The sequence below is a fragment of the Pseudorasbora parva genome, chromosome 3 (genome assembly GCF_024679245.1).
Source record: "Pseudorasbora parva isolate DD20220531a chromosome 3, ASM2467924v1, whole genome shotgun sequence".
Taxonomy (NCBI): Eukaryota; Metazoa; Chordata; class Actinopteri; order Cypriniformes; family Gobionidae; genus Pseudorasbora; species Pseudorasbora parva.
The window spans coordinates 35526290-35553188 of record NC_090174.1 but is presented as its reverse complement, the minus strand read 5'-3'; the positions used below and the strand labels follow the sequence as shown (position 1 = coordinate 35553188).

Here is a 26899-nt window from a genome sequence, read left to right as displayed (position 1 = left end):
CCCCAACACCTAACCATAACAGTCTACTGACAGTCTACTAATACTCTAATGAGAGTTAGGTGACATGTAGTTGCAAAGTTACTTATAGTTAGTAGAATGCCTAAAGTGGACTATCAAAATAAAGTGTAACCAAAAAGAAAAACAGATTCCAGATAGATTCTTATCTGCCTGATTCTAAATTGCACACATTCTGAAGCACACTGCTCTCCTTTTTCAATCTCTTCCAGTCAGACAGCCCTAACCAAAAGTAATAATCAACAGATGCAGAAGAAATATAAATATACAGTTGTAAAGAGAAGTAAAAATAATAAAATTATGATAACCAAAGATAAGAACAAAGGTAAACTAAAGCAGTTATAAAATGAATAAAAAGATGATGCATATGAGGTGCAATCAGATCGGACATACAGTGGCACAGAGCTCATTCAGTAAATGCACAGCTGAACAGATGTGTTTTGAGTCTGGATTTGAATGTGGCTACTGTTGGAGCACATCTGATCTGTTCAGGAAGCTGGTTCCAACTACGGCTGGCATAATAGCTAAAAGCAGACTCTCCTTGCTTTGAGTGAACTCTTGGTATTTCTAACTGATTTGATCCTGCTGATCTGAGTGATCTGTTGGGTTTGTATTTAATCAGCATATCTGCAATGTATTGAGGTCCTAGCTCATTGAGTGATTTATAAACAAGTAGTAGTACTTTAAAAATTATCCTAAATGTAACTGGAAGCCAGTGTAAAGACCTGAGGACTGGTGTGATATGGTCATATTTTCTGGTTCTGCTCAGAATCCTGGCAGCAGTGTTCTGTATGAGCTGCAGCTGTCTAATGGTCTTTTTGGGAAGGCCGGTGAGAAGGCCATTACAATAGTCCACCCTACTGGTGATGAAAGCATGAACCAGTTTCTTGCCTGGAAACAAAACATCTAATTTTTCTCTGGCAATATTTTTCAGATGATAGTTATTGCTTTGACATGACTACTGAAACTCAGGTCTGACTCCAAAATCACTCCAAGGATCCTGACTTGATTTTTTTGTTATCAGACCTTTAGCCTCAAGATATGCGTTCACCTTGAGAATTTCATCTTTGTTTCCAAATGTAGTGATTTCAGTTTTGTCTTTGTATAACTGAAGATAGTTTTGGCACATCCAGTTGTTAATTTCATCAATGCATTTGCACTTATGACTGGCTTAGTGGTCCAGGGTCACATATTACGTGCAGTCATTATTTGGAAAGCATCTGAGCTGGAAGTAAAAACTGTATGTTGTGCTGTATCTGGATTCAGATTTAGCAATTATGTCCTGTTACCACCAAAGCATTCACAATTTGTCTGAAGGTCTTGAGGCAGTGCAGTTCTGCATTTTTGTGATCATTAAAAAGAATGATGGCACAACACACTTCCCATTTCCCCTCTCCGTCACTTTTTGTATGATTGATCGTTTTAAGCTTTTAAAACCTCTGTCAGATTTTTAATAGCTGAGCTTTCCCTAATGGCCCAGTTGCCCATAGATTTCTGCCCAGTGAGGCGTACATCGACATGCTGATTATAAAGCAACCCCTGATCAATACCTAAGCCAGTTTACATGGAGGTGGTGACAAATCTTGGTGACAAAACAAAATCTTTTATTTTGTTATTTGCTTGTCTGTTACCATTTGAGCACTCTTTTTTTCCTCATTCTCCCATTCTTTCTATTTCTCCATCTTGGCATGCCTGCTTATTTTAATGAGAAAATAAGCTCGCATTCACTTCTAATCTGAATCTATGAAGTCAAACCCTTTCATTACCACACACACACACACACACACACACACACACACACACACACACACACACACACACACACACACACACACACACACACACACACACACACACACACACACACACACACACACACCTCTTACTCCCTCTTATTTCTCTCACTGACATATTGTTAAATTAAAATGTGCAAAGGGAAAATTACTCATTTGACTGGCCATTTACAACTGGCACGTTTTTTATTCAGCTGAAGCCGCCTAAATTTCCATGAGATGAGCTTAATTCTTTGGATGTTATGAGGATGAGCTGACCTTTGTAACTGCAGCAGACATGAATTGTGAAGCATGTTCTTCATTATGGCATCTTGCCTATTTCAGTCCAGAAAGATACCATTTTAAAAACCCTTCAGCTTACCTCCTCAGCCCAAAAAGCCTTTCCACAGAGAGCCTTAAATACAAAATCACAAGAAAACAAGAACTCAAAAGACTTTACCATTGAAGAAACAGCATTTTGTAGAAAACACATGCATCAAAATTAAAGGTGATGTATGTACATTTTTCACTTTACTAAAGCATCATATACAAATACCATAATATGCTTGAAGATATGTAGGAAACATACTAAGTTCACCTACTTGTTTCTCAGAAAAGCAATGCTACAGCCAGTTATTCTATTTTGTGTTTCATGTCGGAATGTCTGTATTTGATCAGTTTGGTCTGCAATACCGCACGCCGCCAGTTTACTCAATATTATTTCAGCACCACAGGTTGCCAGTTGGCGGAAAATTGCATCGTATTGCAGCCATGGAAGCCAGCGAACAAACTGGGTCAGAGATCACAGATTCTACCCAACCTAAAAAGCCTCAGCATCCATCTAAAAATATCTTATGAATGAGAACATATTAAAATGCAATAAATCAACTGATCAAGTTTTTTGGCTTTCGTTGTCAGTTGTGCTCACTCCTGTTGTGTCCTCAAGCTGGCAACCCTCGTTAGAATCAAGTCTAAGCAAGACGGGGCGTAACAATAAATCAATCAATCAACTTTATTTATATAGCACTTTTACAACGACGATTGTTTCAAAGCAATTTTACAAAATTTGATTTGGCTGTACAGTCATTCTGGTGAAAACAGTAATATTATCAGCTTATTTTAATTTATCATACACTCAACTAAAGGATTATTAGGAACACTATGCTAATACTGTGTTTGACCCCCTTTCACCTTCAGAACTGCCTTACTTCTACAAGACTTGTCTGGTCCCACTCCACAAGGAGTATGGCCGCCTCTCAGGCACTGTTGGAAGGGGCTTCCCTGCAGGATGTCTGCGATGCGGCAGGCTGATCCTTACCGCAAACTTTCGTTCGGTTCAATGATCTAGACATTAATGCTACTCCGGGGGATAGGGGGCTCGCCTCTTAACATGCACAGGCGGGCATTCGGCTCCTATGGGGACGTGGGTATTCTCGTTCCTAGAGCGGTGACGCAGCGGGAGTTCCCATGAACGGGAACGTCTCGGTTACGTCTGTAACCTTAGTTCCCGGAATTGGGAACGAGACGCTGCATCACCCGGCCATACTCCCCGCATGCCCGCAAGCACGTCGTTTCAGCCTATTTACAGAAGCTAACAGCGTGTGTTTGCCGGTGGGCTTTATAGTTTCCAGGTCAGTGACGTCACCCGCCTATGACATTCCGTCTCTCTATTGGACTGCTGATATACGTGCTTCACGACGCAATCACGCAGAGGTGTTCCCAGAGCGGTGACGCAGCGTCTCATTCCCAATTCCGGGAACTAAGATTACAGACGTAACCGAGACTTTTTTATATCTTTAGGTTTGCTGTTAAAAATGCCAGTGTGAAGGCCAAGCAGACCATTACAATTACTGTATCATTTTCTTTTTTTGGTTCAGACCACACAAAAAAAACAACAGAACCAAACAACCAAGTGTGAACATACCCTAAATTGCTAAATCGATTGACAGCACTTGTTTCATCAGTGCTTATTTTTTGCCAGTTTATTATTGATTTTGTATTTACCAGTAGCTGATATTGTACCAAAGCCAAAATGTGTATACTGATTCAAACCTATAGGCCAGGTAGGCATATTAAATAACTACCCATTTAAACCTCATTTCTTGTGCTAACTTGTATAATTGAGGACCTGACACAAGGTTGACTTTTTCTATCTCCTCTGCATATTTCATCAGCTTTGACACCAGCAGACAGCATATACTTTTAATATTAGCATTTAATCCTAGTGTGTCTCCTACTGTGCTTTCAGTTGAAAGAATTTAACAGACACCCTTTCCACTCTTATACCTCTCAGAAGAAGAAAAAAATGGAGAAAAGGAAGGAAGTTTGAACTTCAAATCAGATGACAGAGACAAGAGGCCCCCTGGGTTGTATTTCAATTCTGAGAATAATTTGAGAGAAGGAAAAAGCTCAAAGAGAGAAAGAATAGCACTCAGATCAACTGCAGTATGCTCTATACACACAGTCATGTCTGTTACTCAAAACCTTTTTGTTATGAAGGTTAGAAAATCTTTCAATTTAGGTGTTTTTAAATTGGGACGGTTTGATAACTAGCACTTGTTTGGTTTAGCAATGGTTTGTTTTGTTTATTTATTTTTATAATTCAGAAGTGTGGCTCTTTTGGCACTGACGACTGGAGTAATGATGCTGAAAATTGTTTTCTACAACATAGATTGCTCTGACCCATACTGAAAAACAAATTTTATTTAGCAGTTATTTTTGAAAACGGATGTTTCTATATAACTAGACAGTTTGCGTGTGTGTGTGTGGGGGGGGGATGGTAACCAGTGAAATTCCTTTGAGATTTGAAAAGGAACCAGTGGCAAATTAGACTTCCGAGTTCTGATGCCATCCCTGCACCGCTCTATTTCTGCACTTATTCAGATTATATCTTGTTTGGGGAGGAGCCTGATGTTGATCCATTAATGTATGCATGCTTTTCCTTTTTCATCATTACTAAGCAAATGAGCTTGAATTAAAAAAAACACACACACACACTATAATCAGATATTTGGTGGTTTTCTGCAATATAATAGATTAATTCAAAGGGGGATATTTGTGTTTTTTTTGTTTGTTTGTTTTTTGTCTGAAAACCATTAATATATTTCCTCTCCACCAACAAAATCCACACTGAAGATGAAAGTTGTCCTATGAATTCAAATTTAATTTGTTCAGTCATCCATTAAATCGGCATGCATGCTCTCTCTCTCTCTCTCCCCCTCTGTCTGGTTGAGCCTGAGAGCTGGGTGTTAAATTGGAACACCAGCATTGAATGAGAATGAGAGATAGAGCACATAAAGGGAACCGCACAGTGAACTTAAGCAATCAAATTAAAAAAAGTTATTCAGTTTGAAATGAGGGACAAGTCTCTTCCTGATGCATTCTAATCACGAAAACCCTCCTGGCTGCGACCCACATAAGGGCATGATACGAAAACAGAAAATGGAATTGAGAGGTGAGGTGGGGGTAAATAATTTACAGAAATGCTGTACAAAAAGTAGAAAGTGTGATTCTAAACTCTTCAAAGAAAAAAAAAAGAATGAAAACAGACAGGAGATTGAGAACCGAGAAACTATTTCTCCATTTTCACTTAATCGCTTTGTCCTTAGTCAGCAGTTTTTATGAACTCACCCGCCAAACCGGTCGAAGTAAATGAAGACTAATTAAGTGCTTGCTGCCGTATGTGAAAAGAACCACCAATAAACGATCTAATAATTAACCTTTCAAAGATTACTTCCATCCTGCCATGTAAGTAATATCTCAAAGAGCAACTCACTGGTGACAATTAGCCAGTGCTGGCATTAATAATGATGAAAGTTTATTTATTTTTTCTATTAAAATCTGCATTCACTTTGAATGCCACTGCCATGGATTACTTGATTATTCATGTCAGAGTAGTAACCCCTTGAGCTCTTTTAATGGAAATATGAATGCTTGTTCTATAAGAAGTTGTTATTTTATTTTTATCGATCTCTCCATTTTTAAAATTGTCTTTATTTCTAGGCGCCATATATGCAGTTATAGATAAGCAACCCTTTTGATAGTCACCTCATGGCGTTTTGTGTGCTTTTATTACTAACCCAGGGGACTTTCTTTCGTGGTACAGGGTTTGAGCCAGTATGCCAAGCTGTGAAGTGACAAAATGATTAATCATGGCAAAAAGGAAGAGAGAGGACAACTATTGCTTTTATAATTAAAAGACAATGCAGCGAGTTTGCTTCCTTCTTCTCAGAGAAAATCAAAAATATCAGAAAGGCAATCAGCACATCCTTGAGTTGCTCTGGGTTCAGACAGATCAGACCAAAACCTCTATGTCTGATTTCGAAACAATTGACGGTAAAATTTTAGAAGACACAGTACAGCACCTTAAAACATCAACCTGCGCCCTTGACGCACTCCCCACTTCTTTTTTCAAAAGTGTGTTTAACTGTTTGGAAGCGGATCTCCTAGAAGTGGTGAACTCCACACTTCTCTATGGGACTTTTCCAACCGCCCTTAAAACTGCAATAGTTAAGCTTCTTCTGAAAAAGAGAAATCTGGATAACTCCATATTGAGCAACTAAATCTCCCTTTCATAGGCAAGATCATTGACAAAGTTGTTTTCAATCAACTAAACAAATTCTTAAACACAAACCGATTCTTTGACAATTTTCAATCTGGTTTCCAACCGCATCACAGCACAGAGACAGCGCTCATAAAGATTATAAATGATATTCGCTTAAATACTGATACAGGTAAAACATCAATTCTGGTTCTACTCGACCTCAGTGCTGCATTCGACACTGTTGACCACAACATACTTCTTGACAGGCTGGAAAACTGGGTCAGGCTTTCTGGGATGGTCCTCAAAAGGTTCAGGTCATATTAAGAAGGGAGAGGTTATTATGTGAGTATAGGAGACCATAAGTCTGAGTGGACATCCATGACATGCGGAGTCCCACAAGGGTCCATTTTTGCACCACTCCTGTTTAACCTGAATATACTGCCACTGAGCCAAATAATGAAAAATAACAAAATTGCTTACCACAGCTATGCTGACGACACCCAGCTCTACTTAGCACTATCAACTAATGACTACAGCCCCAGTGACTCCCTGTGCAAATGCATTGATGAAGTTAACAACTGGATGTGCCAAAACTATCTTCAGTTAAACAAAGACAAAACTGAAATCACTACATTTGGAAACAAAGATGAAATTCTCAAGGTGAACGCATATCTTGAGGCTAAAGGTCTGATAACAAAAAATCAAGTCAGGAATCTTGGAGTGATTTTGGAGTCAGACCATGTCATGTCAAAGCAATAACTAAATCAGCATATCATCTGAAAAATATTGCCAGAATTAGATGTTTTGTTTCCAGGCAAGAAACTGGTTCATGCTTTCATCACCAGTAGGGTGGACTATTGTAATGGCCTTCTCACCGGCCTTCCCAAATAGACCATTAGACAGCTGCAGCTCATACAGAACACTGCTGCCAGGATTCTGAGCAGAACCAGAAAATATGACCATAGCACACCAGTCCTCAGGTCTTTACACTGGCTTCCAGTTACATTCAGGATCATTTTTAAAGTACTACTACTTGTTTATAAATCACTCAATGAGCTAGGACCTCAATACATTGCAGATATGCTGATTAAATACAAACCCAACAGATCACTCAGATCAGCAGGATCAAGTCAGTTAGAAATACCAAGAGTTCACTCAAAGCAAGGAGAGTCTGCTTTTAGCTATTATGCCAGCCGCAGCTGGAACCAGCTTCCTGAACAGATCAGATGTGCTCCAACAGTAGCCACATTCAAATCCAGACTCAAAACACATCTGTTCAGCTGTGCATTTACTGAATGAGCTCTGTGCCACTGTATGTCCGATCTGATTGCACCTCATCTATGCATCATCTTTTTATTCATTTTATAACTGCTTTAGTTTACCTTTGTTCTTATCTTTGGTTATCATCATTTTATTATTTTTAAATTCTCTCTACAACTGTATACAACTGTTTCTATTGTTATTTTTATATATTGTATTCTTTTTCTTATGCATTTGTTATCCCTATTTTAGTTCCTTTCTATGTAAAGCACTTTGAATTGCCATTGTGTATGAAATGTGCTTATAAATAAACTTGCCTTGCCTTGCCTTGCCTATATGACCAATGCAGATAAACAGGTTAAAGAAAACTATGCATCTGTTTGCTTTTCTGTCAGCTCATATAAGCCCACCTTTTATAACTCATCACTGTCGTCAATGAATGAGTCTTCATCTTATTTAAATAAGCCAGTTCTCTGAGTAAACATTTTAGTGTCAAGTCTAGTTGTGTTCTTGTCCCGGCAGCAAATCTAAAACACTCATCGTTACTCATTTTAAAAGCAGCTTAATGTTCTTAGGTTAATAATTAAATAACTTGCTGGTTGTTATTTCTAATGTCAGCGACGTAAACCATAGCTTTACAGCTTCAATAAATAAATAAATAAGTGAAATGAGTCTAAATGTCATCTGAGGACCTGTATGACATCCATGCTTAAATTAAACCCTGCATTAATTTAAAGGGTTCATGAAAATAAAAAAAGAATTGTATACTGTTGTCTGAGGCTATGACGTTTGCATGGTTTTTACATTCAAAAACATCATAATGAATATGTAATAGGCTATTTTGGCGTGCATGTATATGACACGCTCTTGGGTAGGATGAGGGTGGTTTGTGCGTTCCTACTATTTATATGCATTTTCGTGAGATCCGGCTGCTGTGACAACGTGCTAAATTATGTTCAGTTAGACACGTACACATAATCATTAGATATCAAATGGTCTGTAACAGTGCAATAATATCACACATAAAAAATAAATAAAAAATGTTACTCACATAAGTGTGCTGCTTCATTGATTCATGTAATCTCATCCTGTCTGCAAATCCAGTCTCTTGTTTATAAACGAATCCGTGGTGAAATGAAGGAACAAACATGCGATGTCTTCCACGCGTGAGCTGGATATTAATTAAAAATAAAGTTCATTAAAAAGAAGTTATATTAAGTAGTTTGTTTGTGTATTATGTTTTAAGTCTCTTATGGTCATGAAGGCATTTATTTGGTTGAAAAAAAACATGATTAAAAATAGTAGCATTAAAATTAAATTAAATTCTCATTTAAAATATATAATTTTGTAAAAGTGTTGTCTATTTTAATGTTTTAAAATGTAATTCATAGCTGTGATGCCAAAGCTGAATATTCAGCATCATTACTCTGGCCTTTAGTGTCGGATGATCCTTCAGAAATAATTCTAATATGATGATTTGCTGCTCAAGAAACATTTCTAATTCTTTCAGGACCACTATCGTCAAATATATTGATTGACTATTAGCATATATTTTGGATTGGCGGTATGGTTCTGTTACAGCTTAAGCATGGATAAGAGCAGGGAGAGCAGCAATAACCCCCCTCAGGGTAAACCGAACAGAACCAACATGATATATTACAGATATCATTAATGTTCGTGTTAAATGTACAGAATAATTCAGAATTTCAGTCTGATTCAAGGGGAATTAGAATATCAAATCCTGACTGGACAAAAGGAGGAGCTGGGGGTGGAGAAGGGTAAATGAGCTCTGGGGAAACGCGATAGCTGCTGATAGTACTGAAGTAGCTTTTATACGTATGCTGTGATAGACGTTGTATTCCTTTAGGTAGACATGATCAGCTGATAGCCAGCTGATGTGAGCTTGACTAATGTGACCTGCCAGAACTGATGCTATACGCTTGATTATTGTTGTAACAACCACTACGTCTTTTGTTTGGGATTCCAAAAGAACAGCATTAATTAAAAATAAACATTTTTTTTAACAAAAGCCTTTACTATCTGTGGCAAGGGGGGCGTGGTTCAGCGAGGTCTGCAGCGGGAGAGAGAGCCGCGGGACGAGCGGTAAGTGAGTGGGTTGGAAGCAGATTAATAACACCTGTCTCTCGTTCCAGTAATGAGCGCGGAGAGGGTACAAAACATCGGTGGAACTGGAGATCGAGGAGAGAGAGAGATCGGACGGTTGTTGCTAGACACAGAGACTGAGTTGCCGGAAGCCGGAAGTGCTGTGAACCGGAAGAGAATCTTGTTTATGAGTTTGTATGATTACACACGCTTGAGTGTGGAACTGAATAGAAATAAAGTAGCATCAACCGTCCAGCCGACCCCCGTGTCCTCTTCCTTCCTTCCATTATCGAACTTTGTTACACTGGTGCCGAAACCCGGGAAGGAAGTAGGACCGCGCCGCCGCCATGACAACACCAACGCCCTCCGCCTCGCCGTTTGCGGACATCATCACCTCTCTCGCGGCCCTCCATCAGGAACAACACCAGTCCATGCTGGACCTGCGGGCGGACCAGGAGCGCCGCTTCGAGGCCATCGTCCGCGGCCAGCAAGAGGACCGCGAGAGGTTCCGGAGCTGGATAGACCGGGAGGTTCGCACCGAAGCCGCCGGGCTCGCCAGCGCACCGGTCCACGTGCCCCTACACAAGATGGGGCCACAGGACGATCCCGAGGCCTTCATAGACCTATTTCAGAAGGCCGCGGAGGCCTGCGGGTGGCCCCGGGCACAGTGGCCGGTGCGCCTTATTCCTCTGCTGACCGGAGAAGCCCAGGCGGCCGCCCAACAACTACCGGTGGCGAACCTCCTGGAGTATGAAGACCTAAAGAGGGCCATCATCCAGCGGGTCGGCCGGACCCCAGAGCAGCACCGCCAGAGGTTCCGCTCGCTGGAGTGGGGCGAGGCCGGCCGACCCTTCGCGATGGCCCAACAGCTCCGGGACACGTGCCGCAAATGGCTATTGGCCGGTGGAAGCGACGTGGACCACATCGTCGATCTGGTGGTACTGGAGCAGTTTATCGCTCGGCTACCCAAGAAGACCGCCGAGTGGGTCCAGTGCCACCGGCCCACGTCGCTGACGACGGCCATCAACCTGGCGGAGGACCATCTGGTGGCGTGCCCGGGGGTCGGCGAGCCCCTACTAACCTCTCCCTCTCTCTCTCCCCCCTCTGTCTCTCCTTCTCGCCCTGTCCCTCTCCCTAGGTCCCGCCCTCCAGGGCCCCCTCGTATTCCCACCAGAGGCCAGGGTGGAATGGGCCCAGGGCAGTACGGGAGTTCGAGGGCCCCGCCCAGGGGGGCGGGGCTGCTGGGGTCGGGCGGGGATAACGGTTCCGGTTCCACCCCCCCTCTGCGCTCATTTTCCAGGGGCGGCGGGCAGGCCTGGGCTGGCCTGCTGGCGGTGCGGCGACCCGGACCATTTTGTGGACCGATGTCCGATGATGGACATCGGGACAATGATCCGGGTCCCGGACTTCCAGCGGACCACCCCTGATCAAGCAGGAGAGTACCAAATTCCTGTGAGTATCAAGGGGGGTACATATCAGGCCTTGGTGGATTCAGGATGTAACCAAACCTCGATCCATCAAAGCCTGATGCAGCCTGGGGCATTGGATACAAGCCGCATGGTTAAGGTGCGGTGTGTGCACGGGGATGTGGTGGAATATCCGGTTGTCCCAGTCACGATACAGTTTAGGGGAGAAAATCATAGTGTTGAGGTGGCGGTTAGTCCCCACCTCCGGCATCCGCTAATTCTGGGGACGAATTGGCCCGCCTTTCCGGCGTTATTGGGGTCGTTATGCGCGGATGCCGCTTGGGAGAACAAGGCTAGGAACGGGGCGGTGCGAGTGCAGGTTGGCGAGACTGATACGGGGCCCTTGGGAACCGCTTCAGAGGAACCGAGCGGGGTCGAGAGACTGATTCTCTCGGACCGCGATGACTTCCCTCTGGAGCAGTCTCAAGATGAGACTCTAAAACATGCTTTCCAACAGGTCCGCACTATCGACGGTCAGTCCCTCCAACCCACATTGCCCGTCACGTATCCTTATTTTGCCATAATTAAGGATAGGTTGTATCGAGTGACCCGAGACGCTCAGACAAAAGTGGATACAACCCAGTTGTTAGTACCAAAGAGCCGCCGGGAAATGCTTTTCCAGGCGGCTCACTCTAACCCGATGGCGGGCTACCTGGGACAGGCGGCCACGCTGAATCGTTTAATGACCCGATTTTTTTGGCCAGGCATTCATGACAATGTGCGCAGGTGGTGCGCGTCTTGCCCTGAATGTCAGTTGGTGAATCCACTGGCCGCCCCAAAAGCGCCATTGCGCCCCCTACCATTAATGCAGGTCCCCTTCGAGAGAATTGCGATGGACCTCATCGGGCCATTAGAGCGATCCACACGCGGACATCGTTTTGCGCTAGTTATCGTGGACTACGCAACACGATATCCGGAAGCAGTGGCTCTCGCACTGTTTCGTTTAATCTCCCGAGTGGGGATTCCGAAGGAAATCCTCACTGATCAAGGCACGGCGTTTATGTCACGCACGTTAAGCGAATTGTACGGATTATTGGGCATTAAATCCATTCGAACAAGCGTCTATCACCCACAAACAGACGGCTTGGTCGAACGATTTAATCGCACTCTTAAATCCATGATCCGTAAATTCGTACAGGAAGACGCCAAAAATTGGGATCGGTGGTTAGAACCCCTCTTATTCGCTGTGCGAGAGGTCCCGCAAGCCTCCACGGGGTTTTCCCCCTTCGAGCTTCTCTACGGACGGCAGCCCCGGGGGGTGCTGGACATCCTACGAGAAACTTGGGAGGAGGGGCCTTCTTTGGCCAAGAACGAAATTCAATATGTGCTGGACTTGCGAACAAAACTCCACACCTTGGGGCGGCTATCTAGGGAGAATTTGTTGCAAGCCCAGGACCGCCAAAGCCGGTCGTATAACAGGGGTACGAGACTACGCAAATTCACACCGGGAGAGAAAGTGCTCGTATTACTCCCTACATCGAGCTCTAAATTAATGTCAAAGTGGCAGGGGCCGTTTGAGGTCGCACGACAGGTTGGAGACCTCGATTATGAAGTGATACGGTCCGATAGGAACGGGGCACGTCAAATATACCACCTCAATCTCCTTAAGAAATGGAATGAGGTGGAATCAGTGTTGTTGGCGACGGTGATCGGGGGAGAGGATGATCTCGGGCCAGAGGCGAGCATCAAAGCACAATCGGTCGCGCTGGCCCCTGGGGGAGATCACCTCTCACCGTCCCAACTCACTGATCTATCAAAACTACAGGCGGAGTTCGCCGACGTGTTTTCGCCCCTACCGGGACGTACTAACTTAATTCAGCACCATATCGAGACCGAGCCGGGCGTGGTAGTTCGCAGCCGGCCGTATCGCTTACCTGAACACAAGAAAAAAGTAGTTCAGGAAGAATTAGGGGCAATGCTCGATATGGGAGTAATAGAGAAGTCCAACAGTCACTGGGCGAGCCCGATCGTTTTTGTCCCTAAGACCGACGGCTCGGTCAGGTTCTGTGTGGACTACCGCAAGGTGAACGCAGTGTCGAAATTCGACGCGTATCCAATGCCGCGGGTTGTCGAGTTGCTTGATCGGCTGGGCACTGCTCGATTTTATTCGACATTGGACTTAACGAAGGGCTATTGGCAGATCCCCTTGTCTCCATTGTCCAAAGAAAAGACAGCTTTCACCATGCCGTTTGGATTGCACCAATTCGTCACGCTTCCCTTCGGCTTGTTCGGGGCACCCGCTACCTTTCAGCGCCTCATGGACAGGATTTTGCGTCCCCATGCCGCATATGCTGCTGCCTACCTGGACGATATCGTGATTTACAGTCACGATTGGCAGCGGCATATGCAGCATGTCAGGGCGGTCTTGAGGTCGCTGAGGGGAGCGGGGCTCACGGCCAATTCGAAGAAGTGTGCAATTGGGCGGGTGGAGGTAAGGTATCTGGGCTTCCACTTGGGTCATGGACAGGTCCGTCCCCAAATTGATAAGACCGCCGCAATTGCAACCTGTCCGAGACCCAAGACCAAAAAGGAGGTAAGGCAGTTCTTGGGGCTGGCGGGATATTATAGACGGTTTATACCAAATTATTCGGACCTCACCAGCCCTCTGACTGACCTTACTAGAAAGGGGCTACCAGATACGGTCCAATGGACGGAGCCGTGCCAGCAGGCCTTCACCCGAGTTAAGGCTGCCCTATGTGGCGGGCCGCTTTTACACTCCCCTGACTTTTCTCTCCCTTTTCTGTTGCAGACTGACGCGTCGGACAGGGGGCTGGGCGCAGTCCTGGCCCAGGAGGTGGAGAGCGGCCGGTGCTGTACATTAGCCGTAAGCTCTCAAAGAGAGAGGCTAAGTACAGCACCATCGAAAAGGAGTGCCTTGCCATCAGGTGGGCCGTTCTCACCCTCCGCTACTACCTTCTGGGGCGGGAGTTCACCCTCTGTTCGGACCACACTCCTCTCCAATGGCTCCACCGCATGAAGGATACCAACGCGCGGATCACCCGTTGGTATCTAGCTCTTCAGCCTTTTAAGTTCCAGGTGGTCCACAGGCCGGGTGCTCAGATGGCTGTGGCCGACTTCCTCTCCAGAAATGGGGGGGGGGGGCTGCAGGCCGGACGGCTCCCCGGCCTGAGTCGGGCGGTGGGGGTATGTGGCAAGGGGGGCGTGGTTCAGCGAGGTCTGCAGCGGGAGAGAGAGCCGCGGGACGAGCGGTAAGTGAGTGGGTTGGAAGCAGATTAATAACACCTGTCTCTCGTTCCAGTAATGAGCGCGGAGAGGGTACAAAACATCGGTGGAACCGGAGATCGAGGAGAGAGAGAGATCGGACGGTTGTTGCTAGACACAGAGACTGAGTTGCCGGAAGCCGGAAGTGCTGTGAACCGGAAGAGAATCTTGTTTATGAGTTTGTATGATTACACACGCTTGAGTGTGGAACTGAATAGAAATAAAGTAGCATCAACCGTCCAGCTGACCCCCGTGTCCTCTTCCTTCCTTCCATTATCGAACTTTGTTACACTATCCTTTTGATCAACTTAATGTCATCATTGCTGACTAAAAGTATTGATTTCTGTATAAAGATATAGGTAGAAAGTCTGGATGACCTAATTCACAACTGATTTCAATACAGGCAATGTAACAGGGATAATACAACAATTTAATAAACAAAAATATACATAGCATACACAATTTGGGGTAAAACACACACACACACACACACACACACACACATTAGTGTACCTATGATTATGAGGAATTTCCATAGGCGTAATGGTTTTTACACTGTACAAACCCTATATTTTAACCCCCTACACTGCCGTGCCCCTAAACCTACCCATCACAGGAAACTGCAATGCCATTCTGCATTTTTACATTTTTAATAAAACATGGTTAAGTATGTTTTTAAAGCTATTTTTATTATGAGGACACAGGAAATGTCCTCATAAACCACATTTACATTGTAATACCAGTGTAATAACCATGTCATACAAATTTGTCCTCATAAATCACATAAACAGGCGTACACTTAGAAAGCATGCGTGACGCTCACAATCTTTTTAGCCTCTACTCACTGCATGAGGACATGAATGCACACAATCTCCATAGCCATTTCACAAGCATTTTACCATTTCATTTAAGAAAAACTATCATCATATCATCAACGCACAGAAACTCAAAGGTCTTCATGGCAACCCATCAAAATAAAAGTTTAACATGAAGAAATGTATGAAAATGTATTAGGCTACTGTTGTACAGTACTGTAGATTAAGCCATGTCAATGTAATAATAATACAATTACTACATTTTATTTAATGTATTTCTTTTTTCAAATAGTTAAATAAAATACTCAAATAGTTCCAAAGAGATTTTGCTGTGGTACCGAAATTTGTACCGTAAACTGTCAAATTTGAATGGTACTGGTACCGACTACTAGAATGTTGGTACTGTAAGGTATAAATGCAGTGTTGTCAGTAATTTCCTAAAAGAAGATATCTTAGAAGGCAACAAGATTAAGTGGCCTGCTTTTTGGCACAGATTTCACATTGGCAGCGCAACTAGGCCTATGTCTTAAAATATTGTCTACAGAGGCAGCTCATTAGATTGTGGAACACAGCTTGTATCTCTCTCTCTCTCTCTCTCTCTCTCTCTCTCTCTCTCTCTCTCTCTCTCTCTCTCTCTCTGTAGTATTGGAGCCGTTATTGTTTATGATTCATTGCACATTGTTTTGCCCCAAAATAAGCCCTTTTCTACATGATACACAAGTTCTGCAAAAACAAAAACAGGAGAGACACAGGAGAGAGAGTGTTGAAAAAAGCAAGTAGGCATAAAAAACGGTGCAAAGCTATGGATGGTGAGAGAAAAGGGACACATGCCGGGAGGAAGATAAAGAATATTGTACACAGAGAGGTGGAAGCAGAAGAACAGAGCGACATATATGATAAAAAACAGAAGCAGAGTCAGAGGTGCATCGGTAGAGAGACAAAGAGGCATGGAAGGGTTATTAGTTTATTTCTTTTGTTTACTCAACTGCTCTGAATAGGAATGGACTTTTCTCCTCCGAGAGGAGGCTTGGATGTGCTTGCAGGGACGTGCTAGTCAGCTCCGCTCCTTTTTTATCTTGTTCCCCCAGAATGAAAGATGTGTGCTCTCACCTCCACGCGCCAGGCCGCCACACTGGGCTCAAAACCCATTAACACGGACAGAAAAGGGGTCAACAGGCCAGCCACTGATAAGGATGACCAAACTCTATTGCAGTATTTTCACATTAACACACAAACACATGATTAAACCAAAACACACACCTGACCAGACACAGCTATACACACACATGGTAAAAATGAGGAAGGCTCTATTTCTTTCTGACATCTCATTATTTCTGCTTTTCTCTGTATCACATACACATGAATACACAGAGGTTCTAGCTTTGTTTTCCTTGAAGTTCACTTCAATTCAAGAATTATGAAAAAAAGTTGTTATCTAGTGTGCTCGATATTTTTATGACCTCAGAATAACCTCTCGTCTTAACTACATCTGTTTTCGTGCTTCGAAGCTGTTGATAAAGCACATACTGAAATATAAGTGTGTAGTATGAATATAATCTAAATTCGTCTATGTTCATATTGTCATGTGACTTCATTTATGCCATTTGCTGTTCTACTCCAAAGATTATTCTAAAAATGATTCTAATTATTTTATAAGTTGTCACCCTAATTCAAAGGACCAAGACAGAGTGTAACTTAATGACTTAAATACACACAGATGATAGGCATGACGAGGGGGACAGGTGACACAGATGAAGATGCAGATAATTAAACACAGCTGGACTAGACTAAACTAATGAGGGATGACTGTGGAAACAGACATACATGTGACAATACGCCCCCTCCGAATAGGTGCGTCCTCGCACCATAATGGGAACATCTGAGGAGGGAGGGCGGGGGCTCCGGAGGAGGGCGTGGAAACACAACCTGAAAACACACAGAACGTTCAAAACAAAGAAAAACAGTCCAAGGAGGAGTGGAAGGTGGGAGGAGCCATGGGAATGCCTTGAACAGAGACATCCAGATGGAGATCCAGGTCCCAGCCAGGAATATGCCCCAAGGCGGCGTCGCAGGAGCAAGGAAAGGAGCCAGGATGACAGGTCGAGGCGGAGCGGAGCACTCGGAGGCTGGAAGCAGAGCCATGGGCTTTCGATATCCAGGGATCGATGACTCCCAGCGGGTCCGAGGGGTAGCCGCGCCGCTGAGAGGAGGCTGAGATGAAGCTGAGGGACTGATGGGAGGAAGCAATGACTGGACTGTAGGAGTGGCTGAGGGCTGAAGAGGAGACTGAAGAACACAGATACTGGTGACAGGACTTTGGTTGTTGATGGCAGTTTGGAGAGGTGGTGGGAGAGAGAGGATGGATGGGGTTAACAAGACTGACGAAGAAGATTCAGATGAGATGAGGGGGCACAGGAAATTGGTCTCTCCACACAAACTGTCCATGATGTTCCCGCAGTACTCAGTAGGATGGGTGGGGCTGGTCTCCATTCCCTTGAACTCCACGAGGACTCCCTCAGCAATGGGTCAGTCATCTCGCACACCTGGTCAGATGAGTTCCCCTCAGGCTTGGGTGAGATGTCCGGCTCCCTTGCTGCCGAGGTCTTCTCTCCGTGTGTGGTGGGCACATCCTGCCATTCCTCGCAGAGAGGTGGTACTGGGCTGGGTCCTGAATCAGGATCAGGATCCCAGCACCCACTCCACATACGATGAAAAGCTCCCTCGAGGGCCCTCCCCGGACAACTGTGCCCGTGTGCCGGCGTTAAGACCCACAAACAGAAACGAGCACAGGCAGTAGTCCGGGAAGGTGGTCTGATAGGCGAGATCCAAATACTGTTCTAAATGTCTCTTGAGGGAGCTTTCTCCCTGCTCAAGGCACATGAGTCTGACCGCTGGTTCACAAAAACGGAAAACAAAACACTGAACACGAAAACGGGAAAAAAAACTCCTACCAACGCTAAACGTAGCTTTACTTCTTTGTTTGTTCCATCAATCTGTCGCGCACCAGTGATGATAACTCATGAGGACAAAGAAGAACTTAAAACAGGACTTTAATATACAACTCTTTCATAGAATACTCACACACTGGTATACTTAGATGTATAAGGAGATGTGTATGGAGACAGGTATACAGACGGGTCTACAGACGTCGACGGACCAAGACACTTAAATAAACGTATAATATATAATATACAATATACAAATATATGTATATGTATATGTATATGTATATGTATATGTATATGTATATGTATATGTATGGGACAGGTGACACAGATGAAGATAATTAAACACAGCTGGACTAGACTAAACTAATGAGGGATGATGGTGGCAACAGACATGCATGTGACAATGATGATGAAGCTGAATTTGCAGAAACCATTACTCCAGTATTAAAAATAAAGATTCAAAAACAGTTTTCACAGCGATGCCTTAGAAAAGAACCATTTTTGGTTCCCCAAAGAACCTTTCAGTGAAAACTTAAAATGACTGTTTTGATTTGTTTTTCTTAGTGTGAAGAACATAAACAATTTAGCCTTTTTCCTCTATAGAGAACCTTTGGTAAACTGGAAAGGTTCCAATGATGTTAAAGCATAGATCATAGATCATAGATGTTAATGCATAGATTCTCCATTAATGCCAATAAAGAACCTTCATTTTTAAGAGACCGCTCAGAAAGAATTTTAATATGCTGCTTTGTTCAAGAAAAATGTCTTATCATTAATGTTGGAAAAAAAAAAAGTTCTGTTGTCACTTTTGATCAATTTAATGGATCCTTGATTTAATAAAAGTTTTAATCTAATCTTTTAAAAAAGTTTGTGTGGTAGACAGAGCAGATATAATGCAATTCTCTCTAATTTTACTTACCTCTTCCTTTCCCTCTGCAGGACTGGGTGACGGCTACAGATATTCTCATCTCTCTGGACAGATTGAACACTTTTGGAGACGAGTTTTTCAAAGATGCCAAAGTGCTACGTTCATACTTTTATGCCATATCTGATTTCTCCTTGGGGGGCAGGTGAAAAACACAACTATGTAAATATGTTGTATGTGTTTTAGCTGTCACTGATGTTTCATTGGCAGATGAATACTGATAAAGAGAAAAGAGAAAGGGAGAAAATGATGGAAACTGGCAAGTGAGTGATAAATAAGACAATTAGAAAGAGAAAGAGTGCTAAATAGATAGCAAGAGGAACAGTGCTTTAGCTAGAGAGAGAGAGAGAGAGAGAGAGAGAGAGAGAGAGAGAGAGAGAGAGAGAGAGAGAGAGAGAGAGAGAGAGAGAGAGAGAGAGAGAGAGAGAGATTTGCAAGCCATTTGATCTGTGTTTTACATCTTAAGTGTATTAGTAGTATAAACAGGATGTGGAAGAGACAGTGTTTGTGAATTTGTGTGTCACCATCTGTATATTGTTTGTGTCTGTGTCTGAGTTTGTGCATGTCTGCTTTTATCAGCTCATATATCAAAGTGTCTCTTTGGCTGATTATTTGAGTTTTTTCATAATAAAGTGCACAAATATGTTAATTCTAGTTCCCTTTCAGTCAGTCGTGTTCAACGTTACGCCGATACTGATGTATGGGGGTTCTATAAGCTGTCCGGGAACTCACTCATTCAGCTTTTTGCCTCTGAACCGAGTTGTTGTTTTTACTCACTCTGCCATTCACCTTTGCTAAGAAATAGGAGACATTGTTCTGTTGGAGAAATGGTGTATTCAGCTGTGTTTCGCTCCACAAAGTGCACAGATAAGTGCTGCGATTCCACCCTCGGGTGCCTCAACACAAAAGAGAGTTTCCCCAAAAGAGCAAAACACTGGTGATGTTGCATATTTTTGAAGATGGCATTCCACCCATGTGTTTCTCTGACACCCACGGATCGCTGCCTCAAGTATCTGGAATCGATTCGGGACACATAGGCAGACCTTTTTGCTTCTCCTGAATCCTCCCATTGCCAGCTTTTATACTCCCTTTCCAAGGGGACCCTCGACACGAATGCACTGGCACACAGCTGACACTGGAGTCTATTCAAGTATGCATTTCCCCAGTGAGCCCACTTGCATAGAGACTGTGCAGGGTCAGGGTCATACTGGCCCACCTGGACCTGGTTCTCGCATCGAATGCCCCTTGCAACAGCTCCTCCCTGGTGGATCTTCTTTCTCGGGATGGGGCACCATATGACACCCGCATCCAGATCTCTGGAAACTCCACGTGTGGTTACTGGACAGGACACTGCAGATTTGAAGGGCCTACCTCTGGTAATGGTGGACATTATTGCTAAAGTCCATTAAATGCAGTCCATTAAAGCCAGAGGCCCCTTTACTAGGTGAGCTCCACCTTGAAAGTGTATGTTGCTGCTATTGCAGCACATCACAATGCAGTGGACAGTAGGTCTTTGGGAAAGTATTGGGTTTGGGTTCCTGACTAAATCCTCCTTGGCCATGCCTCATCCCCTCATGTGATCTCTCTGTAGTTCTTACAGCTTTGCAGAGGGCACCCTTTTGAGCCGCTAGAGTCTGTCAAGCTTAAGATCCTCTCCCTTAAGACAGTGGTCCTGACCGCACTTGGGTCCATCAAGAGGATGGGTGACCTGCAGGCATTTTTTTAAATAAGCAAAATTTGCTTGTAATTAGGGTGGCTGACTCTCTTAAAATCTTAAGAACTAGGCCTGGATATGTCCAGACTCCTTGTCTGGACCAGGTGGTGACTCTTGCAAGAGAGTCCACTGGAGAAAGCAGACCCAGCCCTTGTGTTGCTGTGTCACGTTCGCTCCCTGCGCATTTATGTTGACCACACCCATATCTTTAGGAGCTCAGCAGAAGGGAAGACTTTCTCCAAACAGAGGTTGTCTAGTAGATAACATTGCCCTGGTGTACCAAACTCAAGGCATGCCATGTCCCTTTGGAGATAGAGCTGACACTTCTAGTGTAGCCTCCTTTTGGGTGGTAGCGCCTGGCTCCTCTTTAGCAGACATATGAAGAGCTGCAGGCTGGATGATACCCAACATTTTTTTTTTCATCTTTGTGTGAAGCCAGTTTCTTCTTGTGTGTTAACAATGTAATAATTTGTTAATAAGATAACTGTCTTGGTGTCCCGCTTGCAGTGCCATTTCTTTCGGTGAGTGGGTGTGAGTGCTTACTTTGTCTCCAGATTAGTTCCCCAGCTGCCGAAACCTGTTTTGAGGTTACTCCAACACCTTTGTCAGTCAGACTTGGCAGATGAGCCTGACACCAGGCCCAGTACTTGTGTTCATTCCCCATTGTTCAGCCCCTGTACTGAACTAGGTAACTATATGTTGTGATTCCCCTTGGGTAATCCCATATGTGTATTCGTCCATGGTATGGTATTTTCCTTGAAAGTGTCTGCTCTATCAGAGTTATGCATTTGTAGTATTTCCATTTGTTTTCAGACAGATTTATATCATATGTAGTACTACCTCAATAGTAAGTCCACTTGTTCCCTACGGGCAGGATGTTACCTCCGTAATGTCCCTTTCCATCTGGATATCCAACCAGTCGTGACTGAATAGGGTAAAGAAGAAAGGAACTACAGCTATCGACCTTCCCCTTGAAAAATGATGTCCTTCCAGGCACCAGGTACAGTTCGACTTACATGGGGAAGGGTCAGCCATTGTCAGTATCGACATAACTTTGAATGTGACTGACTGAAAGGGATCCCTGAAGTTCCCTATTTGAGTTGCTGGCTAACTTATATACCCATATGTATGGAGGAGTGGCTTGGCATGCAAATCTCATTCGCCAATTTTCATTGGCCCATTTTCTTACTACCCAAAGGTGATTGGGCTCCCAAGTTAGACCCCATACGTCAGTATCAATGTAACGTCAGTTAAAACAGTAACCGAGACATTGTCAGGGCAAGTTGGTGAAAATACATATCACCTGTTTAGCTGTAATTTCTGCCAAACAATAGCAAACACTGTGGTCAGAATGTATTTCTACTTAGTATTTTTGACAGTATTGATCAATTCTGCCAATTCATATTCTCTGTTAAGGGCCCTGTAGTGGCATATCAAATTTTGCTTTATGTTTTGGTGTCATTTGGTTTTAAAATCAACCATCTGTCTTTGTTACTCTTGTCTTATTTTTTTTTAGGAAAAGAGATTTATTTTATTTTCATGAGTGTCCATAGAAAACAATGAGCCTTGAAAGTAGGCTAATAATGTGCTCTTAACTGTATTGCAGATGCAAGTGTAATGGCCATGCCAGTGAATGCATGACCAATGAAGAGGAACATTTGGTGTGTGCTTGTGAGCACAACACTGCAGGGGTCGACTGTCAGCAATGTGCTCCCTTCTACCAGGACCGGCCATGGGCACGGGCCACCGCTGATTCAGCCAACCAGTGTGTGAGTGAGTACGACCTGATTCTGTGTCTATTTGGTGTAGATTCACCATGAACCTGCAAGTCGAAAGTCATTTCTGTAGCAGCTTTGAAAGTCAGTGGAATATTTTTTTTTCTTCTTTAAAAATATTTTTTTATTATTATTATTTTATTTTTTATTTATTTTTTGCAGACTGCCTATCAGTTATCACTCTTGTAAGGTCATGTGAAGTTTTGTGAATTTTTGGACACTAATCAGTTTATAGCAAAATGGAAGACGGCACAGTGGGTGCACCCATGGCCATACTTAGAAAGTATGTTTCCATTTTCTAAAAAAGAAAAGATGGCATTAGTTGGCATACCCTTGATGCATGTCTCATAAAATGTTACAAAATGTAAATGTCGGGTAGAAAGAGAAGAGTAAACAGTTGGGAGACTATCAGGTGTCTATCAGAGTATAGACTCTTTCGGTCTTAAAGTGACAACAGCTTTTGTAAAGAGCTTTGTAACTTTAAGGATTAAAGTTTTGAAAGAGTTTAAGGTAATCACATGCTAGCATGTTCAGATGGAGCATCACTGACTGGCTCAAACCACCATGATGGCATAATATTTATTTATACAACAATGCAACAATAATAAAATAATTGCATTGACATAAAAAAGGAAATTTACTTTTGATACTTAAGTACTTTTAAAAACAAATGCTTCTGTACTTTTACTTAAGTAAAAATATGCTTTTAGAACTTAAAGAGTACTAAGAGTAATATTTGACTAGTAATATTTTTACTTTTACTCAAATAATAGAGTTATGTACTTTGTCCACCTCTGGAACCAACAACACCTCAAATAAAGTATTCTTCAGCCTGTGACAGCGTGCTAAGTTATGTTCCATTAGAGACTTACACATCAGTGATGCGCGGGTCAATGTATAAACAACCGGAACTCGACCAACGTTTTCAACAAACCTGCCCGCAACTCGGACCAGAAAAAATATATGTACCCGACCCGCTTCCTGACCCGGATTTTTTTAAAGTAGTAAATGCTCATCGTAGCGTCAATTTATTCTTTTTTTTTTTCATTTCCTTTTCTTAACAATTAAGGGCCCCACTTTATATTAGGTGGCCTTAAGTACTATGTACTTACATAAAAGAAAAGTACAATGTACTTACTGTGCCCATATTGTATTGCAAAGCACCTTTGCTAAAATATTGAGGTGGGATACGGGTAGAGTTAGGGACAGGTGTGGTGGTGTGGGTCAGTTTAAGGGTAGGGTTAGGTGTAAGGGAAGTGCCAACTGTGTAATTACAAATGTAACTACAGAAATTAATTACAGATGTAATTACATGCTGGTATATTTTAAAATGTAAGTAAAATGTAAAAACATGTAGGTACACAATAAGGGCATTGTATCAAATTACTAATTACAATGTTATTACATAGTAGTTAAGGCCACCTAATATAAAGTGGGTCCCAATTAAGATGCTACATGTGTTCATCCAGTCTAATCGAAGTGTGCGTCTCTCCCTGGCTTTCCCAACAATCCCGCCCCCTTTCAGAAAATACATAAAACGGACATTACTGACTTATATGCATTTAAAAGTAGCCTATTAAAATGGTACAATGGCATTTCAGTTCAACATGTTGGGAAATCGCCAATCGGGCATTTTGTCCCGCGTCAGGAAAGGGGTTAAAAGGGCTATAAGGTGCCGTTGGTGGCCTAAAACAGAAGATTAGCCAACTTATTTTTAGATTTCCTCACACTGTGTAGAAATAATATTGAATCAACCATACCTGGGTTGAGAGGGTTTCTTCTCACCTCTTTGACACGACCTATAGAGCTGAATGTGCGCTGACTGGCTGCACTTATGCTCGAACACAGAGGATCCTCCTTGCCAATGTATTTCATAGTCAATTCTGTCTAGTACTATATAAATTACAAAGGTTTAATTGGCATCTTAATTTCAAACGACCCGACCGACCGTGACCAGAATATCATAAAAAATATTTTTGGATGACTCGTAACCGCGGATGACCGCAGGCACCCGCTCATTTAGGATCAACCCGCGCATCACTGTTACACATAATCAGTAAATCAAACGATCTGTAACACGGCAATACTATCACACATTAAAAATATATATATTACTCACATAAGTGTGCTGCTTAATTCATTAATGTAATCTCATCCTGTCTGCAAATCCAGTCTCTTGTTTACAAATGAAGTAACAAACATGCAAGGTTTTCCCCACTTGAGCTAGATATTCAAAAAAAATATATTAATCCTATTGAAATCTTAATTAAGCTTATGTAGCATGTTTATTGCTTAGAAGTTCGACCCGATTCAGCTCCACGTAGGCCTATGTTATTTATCTATAAAATATCATGCACAAATCGGTGGGCAGAGCTACAGAATCAGGTGTTCGTTGTCTTAGGTTAAGGCGTAGTTTCACCACACTCTGACATCACATGGAGGCAGATTCCCAGATCAAGCATTTGCTGAGCCAGCTGGCAATAAAAGCTTTTCTTTGACTAACAAAGAAGTTTTGGACATATTTCAAAGGCTGAATGAATTTTTAAATTCATGACCCCTTTAACATTTATTTATCTTTAACAAGTATCCTTTTAGTCAGGAGGCCTCAGAAATCTGAAACCATTTATTAGGGATGCATGATAGTGGATTTTTGCCGATATCCAGTATTTTTCCACTCATTTTAGCAGATGCCGTTATCTGCATAATCTGCAAAAATCCACTATCGTGCATCCCTAATGCAATAAAATATATAATAGCAAAACATTTATTTAGTCTACACATTTTTTGTATGATCTTATAAAAACCTTGAAGTTAATTCTGTTAAAAGATAAAAGTTAACCTGGTTGATTAATGTGTTAAAAATTAACACTGCAAAAAAATTATATACATTAAAAATAATAATAATAATAATAATAATAATAATAATAATAATAATAATAATAATAATAATAATAATAATAATAATAATAATTGCATTTGTTTTTTTATTTACAAAACCCAAGTTTGTCAGTGAAATAATTAGAAAACTTGTATTCTTGGTTAAATACCTTAACTAAGGTTAAAGACAATGGACACATCACAGAATCTTTTGATCACAGATTTTACAGAATCAAAAAACGCATCATTTAGCCTTTTAGCACAATAACTAAGAACGTTTCATTTGTGTGTTGTATGTTTGTGGGCTGTCATGCGTCTCTGGTAAATACTTTAGGGGGAGGCTGTAATTGGCTATTCTGACAAACCCATAAGCCGGAAAAAGCCATGTTAATTATTTTCATTCTGTATTCCACTAAGCTCCACGTTCCTTTAATTAACTTTCAGTGGTCAACAGATGGGTTTCTGTTGGCAATTGTTGTCCCTTCTCATCAAAGTGGATTTAATGAATAAACAATTTTTTTTTTGGTTTCAACAGCACTCTTTTTTGGTGAGGAGGTGGAATCAACTGCATTCCATGCATGGTCACTTTGCAAAGTTCTTCATCACAGACTGTGCCAAGTTTATCATTTGCATGGCAGACTATCGGAGTTGCCACCATATGCCTCCCTCATAATGCTTCAAACAGATACGTTAATTGACTAAGGACGTCTTTTTTACCCTCCAGACTTAAAGTAAAGAAAAAAGAAAAGAAAATCCAGCTCTCAATCAGAAAAAAATGCCTGTTCTTAGCCATTTTGATGGTTTGTTATCACAGCTTCCCAATATCCAATATTTCCAAATTGCAATATTCTTCTTTGCATGACTGCATCCACCTAAAAAAAAATGAAGAGCATTTAAAGAAACCTATAAATATGTATTAATCACAGCCTTTAAATAGGCATATTTACAAAAAAAATTAATAAATAAATTATAAGTACATCTATGTGATGCAACTATGTGAAACCCCCAAAAAATGTATTAACCAGAAAATATAAATGTTTCCTAGATTTGTTCCAAGTTCATCTGTTTTGGCTAGGCTTTTACAGTAATGCATGTTTTATTTAAAGGTGAAGATGTTTTCAAACAGGCTTCCTGGACACTGCCTATCTTTTATTATTCAACAAACACATAGTCCTGCCCCATTGCCACGGTCAGGTGAACCAGGAACAGGCTGAAGACTCAAAAGATCACAATCAAACTTTAATCTAAACTTCACAAGAACATACAGAAAGGCAACGGAAACAAAACATAACATAAGTGACCATACAAAGACTGGGTGAACAAGAGAAACACATACAAGATCATTAAACAGACACAGATTAACTGAATGAACTCATAATAACATGACCATGGAAACAAGGAGTGGCGGGAAACTGGACAAAAGGAACAAAACAAACACAAGCAAAACAGAATGAACATGTGACA

At 42.3% G+C, this 26899-nt stretch overlaps 2 protein-coding genes across 2 annotated transcripts in view; both read left to right on the top strand.

Moving 5' to 3' along the window:
* aif1l (allograft inflammatory factor 1-like) overlaps window positions 1–26899 on the top strand; it is a 199637-nt gene that overhangs the window by 69124 nt on the left and 103614 nt on the right. The gene's annotated exons all lie outside the window — the stretch shown is intronic.
* lamc3 (laminin, gamma 3) overlaps window positions 1–26899 on the top strand; it is a 131159-nt gene that overhangs the window by 28990 nt on the left and 75270 nt on the right. The window contains exons 3-4 of the mRNA XM_067438629.1: window positions 19084–19214; window positions 22390–22556. Coding sequence (XP_067294730.1) covers window positions 19084–19214; window positions 22390–22556 — 298 coding nt within the window. The remainder of the gene's footprint in view (window positions 1–19083; window positions 19215–22389; window positions 22557–26899) is intronic.